The following is an 8,128-nucleotide window of genomic DNA, read 5'->3' as shown; positions in this document are numbered from 1 at the left end:
ATTTAAAGAATTTCTTTAATTAACTCTTTAAAGTGACTTCTTTTTTTCCTACTGATCCTCCTCTCCTCTGTGACCCAGAAAGAGTTTTTTATCTTGTTGTCTGTTTAACTACCAGAGGAGATAAAAGATGATATAAATTGCCATCAAAGCATCAAACCTTCCAGTGGAGGATACACAAGAGTATCCTACCCAGGATGTTTTTATGTTTTTAAGTATTTTAAAGATAAAGACTGCCATCATAGCTTATGCAGGAATTATAGTCCAATTATACTGTATACATGTATCTCTGCAATCGGCAGGTTTTTAAACATTCACAATTGACACAATAAAACAGATGAGATTGCTGCATGTGCTGGCTTTTTGCAGCAGCTGTGATAGGCTTGGCTCATTTCATCAGTAATGATAATCATAACATCATAAAGGGATTATCTTCCCCAGTTACTGCTTGCTCTCTCCATTCCACCTGCTCCTCTCCCCTCTTCAATTCCTCCAACTTCTTGCAGGGTAATAGAGGAGCAGTAGAAATGGAGGGAAAGGACAGGACCATTAGACTTTCTGAATGGACCCCAAATGTGTCTCAGACCACCATTATTGAGTTTAGTAGAAGCCACACTGACGCACCCTTGTGGATAAAATCGGTGGCTCCAGTGTTTGTAACAATTGTTTGTTGACTATGTCGGACTGTGTTAAATAAGATTGAAGGAAGAACCCAAGCAGTTGACTCCTGCTTTTGCAGTTTCTGCAAGTTTTAATAATGGAATGCAATAGAACACTTTACCTCTTTCTATAAGGATGCTCTTTTTCTTTTTCACCAGTGTTTCCAGATAGTTTAGTCAGTGATTGTCTGTTGGGAGTTTTCAGTTCAGTCCTTAGTTAAGGTCTTTTCTGGCTAATCTATTATCTAATAATTTTGATATGACAATTTTAAGGCAGGTATTCAGCATTTTACACCATTTGATTGCCTGGCTCTGATGTTATTTGAATCCAGAAGAGAATTAAAATATACAGTTGAAGCAGGTCCCTGAGGACTGAATTAAAGATGTCCTATAATACAAACCAGTGCCCCCTTTTAGTCATCTTAAACTCTAGAATAGTCTTTGTTCTTTCAAACCCTTTTAAGTTGCTGTTTTATGTTATGATGTATTTCTTCTGTTCTTATGTTGAATCCTACCACAACAATTTGTTTTATGCGGCAGATAAGCCTCAGTTACACACATTTGAATGGGTTTATTTATTATTTAAGAGAAGTAATCAGTAAACAGTACTGATCTACATGTATGCGTTTGTTCCAAGTGCCTACAATGGTGGTATGGGGTGTGCCTTCAGAAAAAAAGTGTTAAAAAAAAGTTAATCCTGTTAAATAATTAATAATTAAGAAGCAGATCTGTGTATCTTATTTCTTTGGGAATTACTTTGTAACTGGAGGTGTCAGAACGGTTGGTATATATATATATATATATATTGTCTATGGTTTAAACGTATCAGTCTGTCTGTCTGAGTGAAGGTCTTGCAGTACAGGCCAGGAGTTTAGACTGAAGGACTCCTGGTTTTTCATGAGATTGACATTGAGATTTACAGCAATTTTAGATTCAGGCAATACATTTAAACATGAAACTATTCTTGCTGTCTTCTAGATTCCACTGTAAATGACACTTCTGTGCATGCAAACTTTGCAAATATCACACCCTGCTTGGGGCTAAGGCTGGGGATGGTGGTTGCAGCACAAGCGATGACTTAATTTTTTTTTTTTTTACTTGAAGTCAAATTTTCTGCTCACATTTTTCTTGCTTTTGAAAATCTGTGTATATAATGGTCTTTAAAGCAGGCTCTCTGTAAATATAAACCTGCATCATCTTTGTACCAGCTGTTTTTGTTTTGTTTTCGCTCTGTATATTTGGAAAAGGAAATCGGTTTGACAAATAAATTTACTTGTACCCTTCATATCTGCTTTAATTTTGTGCAATAGCTCAAATTTAGGTTTTGCATTAGAAAATATATTTACAAGCAAAAGGTCATGACAGAGCATAGACTTGTAGTGTATTCTAGGTATTACATATATTGATATGCCAACAGGAACTAGTATTGTGTCCCATGACTTATCTGTTTGCTCGGACAATCATAGCCAGACCCTGCCAGTCACAGTCATTAGCACCATTGTATGATTGTATGACACATTGCCTTACCATGAGCACGCTGGTCACAAGCCTCACTCACAAGATAGCACCTCACAACTTTTACAAGTGTTTACACACTGCTACTCTACTTTTTTGCATGTATGTGTCTTTTGCATGTAGTGTGTAGTTTTTTGTTCAATTTTGTTTCAAGGTTTGTACTTAATGTTTGATTTTGAAACTTGTTAAACATTTTATTCAAAAGGCATACAAACATTATCACCAACACAACGCACTTTAACAAATTATAGAAAGCGATTTTATTGGTGTTTATCAAGTAACAAACTGCTAGGGGTTTCCTTATCCTAGTATTTATATATATTTTTGTATATAATTTTATTTCAATTCCCCCCCCCCCCCCATTTTCTCCCTAATTTACACATCCAATTACCCAACTCACTCATTAGGACTCCCCTTATTACTAGTGATGCCCCAACACCATGAGGGTGAATCTCTCCTCCGATACATATTAAGTCAGACTCCGCCTCTTTTCAAACTGCTGCTGATTGCTGTAGCATTGCCGAGTAGCATCACAGTGCGCTCGGAGGAAAGTGCAGCGAATCCGTTCTGATACACTAGCTCACAGACGTCTTGTGCTGATCGACATCACCCTTTTAGAGTGATGTGGGGAGCAAGCGCCATCTACTGTAGCCACCCAGAAAGAGCAAAGCCAATTTGGCTCGCTCAGGGCTCTGGTAGCTGATGGCAAGCTACATGAACAGGATTCATGGATTCTTATCCTTATATTCTGTACAGAAAGTTGCCTTGACTGTCAAAAAACTCCCTGCCTTTCTGTTCCACTGCACTGGGCTTTTCCTGCAGTGTATGAATGAGTTCCTCCAGTTCTGTGTCCGTGAGGAACACTCTATCAGAGTTCGATTCGTACTCAGTCTCTGAAATCTTTGCTTCTTCAGCCTCCATTTGCTCCTGATTTTCATTGGGCTGTTGCTGTAATGCACTCTGCTTCACAGATGGGAAAAGTGATATTTGAGATGTTCCTCTCGTCAGTGATGTATGTTCACCACCAGAGGGAACCAGTCCAGTCTCAAACTCTGCTGGTACCTGTGCTTCAGGGCTCAGAGCAGTCAAAGCACCAGTGTTGCCTGAGGAAAGCATGGGTGGCACAGAGCCGTCTGGCGTAGGCAGTCTGATCTGGCCCTTTTTGGACAGGTCAGTTTGTCCGTCTCTGAGAGAAAGAGGTTTGACTGTAGCCAACGCTTTCAAGTCCTGTTTAATCTTTCTTCCTGGAGGAGGAGTGAACTTGCTGCGGAGGATTCTGGAGATGGTGTCGGGACTGACTGAGAAACCTTCTGCTAATCTCTGCACGGTCCATTCCTGCGGAGACTCCTGCTTTAGGTATCTGTGAATAGATAACCATCAAGTCAATAATAGTATAAATATTCTCTTATATTCTGTAGACTTAACATTTTGGATGCAAGTGGGAGTCCCAGGCACTTTCCAAAAAAAAAAAAAAAACAAACAAACAAAAAAAAAAACTCATTTAGTTAATTGTATACTTTACTGTAACAATATTATCTTTATTCAAAATCATAAGTAAAATAATAGAAACTGAAGTAAAAAAAAAAAAGTAAAAAAAACCTCACATTTAAAACTACTTAAAATGTATTTCCCCCCTATCATGACTGAACCTAAATATTGTGTTATTTTTATTAAGGTGCTGAGATTTTCACAGTGAACACAACTGAAATGTCCACTGATATGGACACCAATACATTCTTGCAAGCACTTGGATCGTACATGGAACCACTCAGTAAACATATTGTGCATCATCTAAACCACCTAGCAGCACCTTATAAACTGCTTAGCCACACTTTAGCAATCAACCATTTACTACAGCAACTTCACGGTAACATTGTAGCAACCAACAGCTACAGTAGAGCAACACCTTAGCAACCACCTAGAAATACAATAGCATCCAGCTAACAACCACTTAACACCAAACCTTCCCACAGCAACTGCCTACAAATCCCTTAGTGACTGATTGATACAGCAAGGTGTAAGCTAATCAACCAACCTGTTATTATAGCAACTGAATAGAAATACCATAGCATCCAGCTAGCAACAACATAGCAACCAATCAACTACAGTAAAGACAACTTATCAACCACCTAGCAATACCATAGCATCCAGCAAGCAACAAACACCTTTCCATATCAACCGCCTAGCAATCCTGTAGCAACCAAAAGCTACAGCATAGCAACCACTTAGCAACCAACATTTTACAATAGAAACTGCATTTACCTTAGCAAACAACAGCTACAATATTGAAACACCTTAGCAACCACCTAGGAACACCAAAGCATCCAGCTAGCACAAACTAAGCAACACAATAGCAACCAGGTTTATGAATGTGTGACTGGACAGTTTGACCAGGTGATTCAGGACTCATTTCATGTCTTTTAAAAAGCGTTCAAAGAGCAATAAGAAATGTATAAACACAGAGATTAGATTTTTTTTTTTAAATATCAACAGTTACTGCAGTCAAAAAAGTGACAGTATTGGAGGTTTTCTGTTCTCTCATTATTCCACTATAACAGGGTGAATATGGTTTCCCATTTAAGGTCAGCTTCAAAAAACGAAAGTACCTTATCTGCTCAATTGCATCCCAGGTCAGTCTCCTCTCAGGGGCTCCACGCTCACTCATCTGCCTCCTGATCTTGTGAAATTTGGTAGCGTTTCTTATTCTTCGCTCCTCCCTGCAGAGAAACCAGCCGTCAACCACCTCAACCTAACAGTGAAACCAGACAAGCTGCTGATCCACAAATTCATGAATTCATGCTCTGACTTACTTTTCAAGCAACCCCAGTTTGGCTTCAACAGGATCTGTATCAAGCTCCTCCTCATAAGCATCCTCCTCCCTTCTTCTTCCTCTGTTGTCTGCAGCTGACAGCCTCCCAGCAGAGTTCATCCACATGCGGGCATCATGGCTGGCGTGGCATTGAACTGGTGCAATTCCAGGTCCTGGAAAAGCAGCGAGCTTCATCCAGCGGACCAGCCTCAAAGAGCTGAGCATGCTGACCAGTGGACAAGAGTGTCCTTGTACTGAATGTGATGGTGACCTAATTTATTAAAAATAAATAATATTATTATTATTATTACACGCCTGCTGAAAAATCCAACTCAAGACTAGATATAGCTGGTAGCTGGTTTCAGACAGTCCAAGCTGGTCTTTAAAAGGTGGCTATGCTAATTTTCAGGAATATACTATTGCAACAAAACAGTAATACATATACAAGTTCTATTTAAGCCGGTTACGATAAGTACATTAATCGACTTGTACAATAAATAAACATTAACTCAACTCAATTATAATCATGAGTTACATACATTCAGATGAAATAAAAAATGTTTGTATAAAATAATTATGTAACAAAATACAACATATAACAAACAATTATGTAAAAGTAATGTAACAACAAAAATCTACCACAAAAATAAAGTGTAGAATGTTTAGTGCTGTATATAAACAATGCAGACATTAAAAATAAACACAGTAAATAACCAAATAAATACAAAATAGAATCATTTTAAGAATATTGTGATATCACAATATGGATTTCTTTATCGTATAGAATTTTAGTCAATATTACTGCATACGATACGATATGGCACACCCCTAATCACAATGTCAGTGTTTTTCAGTACCGTGCAGCTCTATTATCTAAACACTATTATAAAAGACTAGAAGACTAAACTCTTAAATCAGACTCTCTCCCTCATTGGCATTACTCTGAAATACTGAACATCTAACAAAGTATGAATATTTCTCCTAAATTCCCAATAAAATATTGTCATATTGTCGAAATAGCAAAAAAAAATGCAGAGTTCAGAAATCAATATTTGGTGAAATAACCCTGGTTTGTAATCACAGCTTTCATGCATCTTGGCACGTTCTCCTTCACCAGTCTTACACACTGCTTTTGGATAATTTTATGCCACTCCTGGTGCAAAAATTCAAGCAGTTCAATTTGGTTTGACGGCTTGTGATCATCCATCTTCCTTTTGGTTGTAAGAAAGAAACACATAATTTTAAGTGCTTTCTAATTTTTTCAAGAGCTGTATAATTTTTATTATTAAGGTAGACAAGGTATCTTATTTGGTCATATATTTAAAATATCCAGTAATACTGTTGTACGAATATAATTAAAGTATAAATATGGCTTGGTTATTTCTTAATTTTTGTAATTCCTCGTACCACCTTAAAAAGGAGCCACTGTTACTGTAAATAGCTCAGTATCTGTCAGTTAAGTTAGTGCTGCGCTGTTTAAGGTGGACCGGGTCATTTAATTGAAAAAGCCATGCTCAGCCTCTTCACACGGCTCACCACCGCAAGATAACCCGCTGTAGACTGAATTATCAGCTCTAAATAAGGTGTTAAAAATAAAGGGCGTTACCTGTCCTGAGCCCGCGCTCTATACTGAGAGATAAGTTATTATAACTCGATAAAATCTTGTATCTAACTCCAAAAACCCGCAGCTCAGCAACCGCACTGAAGTCTTCTTCTTCTTCTTTAGGCAGACCTATACATTACTTACAGGTTCATTACCGCCCCCTGCTGATCTGGAATGTGAAGCAGGATTTTTGGATCGTCAACTGAAATTACTAGTGAATCTAAAAAAAAATTAGAATATCATTGAAAAGTTGCTTTATTTCTGTAATTCAGTTCAAAATGTGAAACTCATATATTATATAGAATTATTACTCGCAGAATGATCTATTTTTTATCATTAATTTATTTTATTTTGATGATTACGGCTTACAGCCAGTGTAAATCCAAAAATCAGTTTCTCCGAAAATTAGAATTTTGACAAACATACCAATTGGTACTTCTGGTAGTATGGGCAGTGTGCCAAGTCCTGCTGAAAAATGAAATCCACATCGCCATAAAATTTTTCAGCAGAGGGAAGCATTAAGTGCTGTAAGATTTTGCGGGAAAACAAAACTGCACTGACTTTTGTACTGACTTGATATAACACAGTGGATCAACACCAGCAGATTACATGGCTCTCCAAATTATCACTGAATATCAGTCTATTTTTGCATTTTATTTGAAAATCAAGAGACCAGAGTCTGTCAATCTGAATTATCATTTAGAACAAATAAATTAAATTACATTAGACATAAAAAGTAAATTAGATAGAATCTGCTGTAAGAATACATATATTCGCTACAAGAGCCAAATTATTTTAAACACTAAACAGTTTGGAGTGTTTTTAAAGAATCTACATTTATATATAATGGGTGATTCTCACGAAAAACAGATTTAAAAGGGTTCACACTTGAAAAATTTCAAAAGGCATTTAAATATAAAATTTCTTTTTGTTATGCAAGACTAGGGTCTGAACTTTTTAGAAATACTTTTTTTTTTTAATTTTATAATTTTTTTCTGTATATTTTGCACCATTTTAGTCAGTCAGAGCACACACATTCTCAGTACCGCAACATGATAACACAGAACAGATATGGTTTAAAAGTTACACATTTGTTACTTTTTAAATAGATATTATTAACAGTTGTGCTCATATGTGTATATAACCCAGAAAATATTATATTTATAAGTTTCCCATTTTTTTTTATTTTATGATTTGTCTCATTACCGCAACAGATTTCATGATTCATGTCCTGTCTTTTCAGGATATTTAACTGAAAAATTACATGTATAATTTCTTATTTAGTACAGATGACCTATGAAGAAATACAATTTATCCAAATACCATTATAAACTAGAATTTGTTTTATAACAGTAAAATAATTAGTAAATAAATATGTGTTGCGGTAAAGAGAATGGTGTTTCGGTAAAGAGAGTCAATGTTTCGGTAAAGAGAGTCATTACAAGGATTCCTACTTAATTAACAATAACACTTTACACAACAAACACAGAGTGTGAATGCTGTGAATAAATAACAAATTCTAATGATGTACTTCTTGAGTTTTGT

At 36.4% G+C, this 8,128-nt stretch overlaps 1 protein-coding gene and 1 long non-coding RNA gene across 2 annotated transcripts in view; both read right to left on the bottom strand.

The window, feature by feature from the left end:
* The window catches only part of LOC125806120 (uncharacterized), a 288,259-nt gene that overhangs the window by 205,112 nt on the left and 75,019 nt on the right, over positions 1-8,128 (bottom strand). The window lies entirely within an intron of this gene.
* On the bottom strand, positions 2,340-6,705 carry ngrn (neugrin, neurite outgrowth associated). The gene is made up of 4 exons (XM_022685680.2): positions 6,587-6,705; positions 4,982-5,251; positions 4,778-4,888; positions 2,340-3,531 (listed from the first exon to the last, which is right to left on the bottom strand). Exons 2-4 carry the CDS (start codon positions 5,203-5,205, stop codon positions 2,913-2,915), a joined length of 954 nt encoding a protein of 317 aa, XP_022541401.2. The 5' UTR covers positions 5,206-5,251; positions 6,587-6,705; the 3' UTR covers positions 2,340-2,912.

This window comes from Astyanax mexicanus, chromosome 12 (assembly GCF_023375975.1).
Source record: "Astyanax mexicanus isolate ESR-SI-001 chromosome 12, AstMex3_surface, whole genome shotgun sequence".
Classification (NCBI taxonomy): Eukaryota; Metazoa; Chordata; class Actinopteri; order Characiformes; family Acestrorhamphidae; genus Astyanax; species Astyanax mexicanus.
This window is presented reverse-complemented; position numbering and strand designations above follow the sequence as displayed.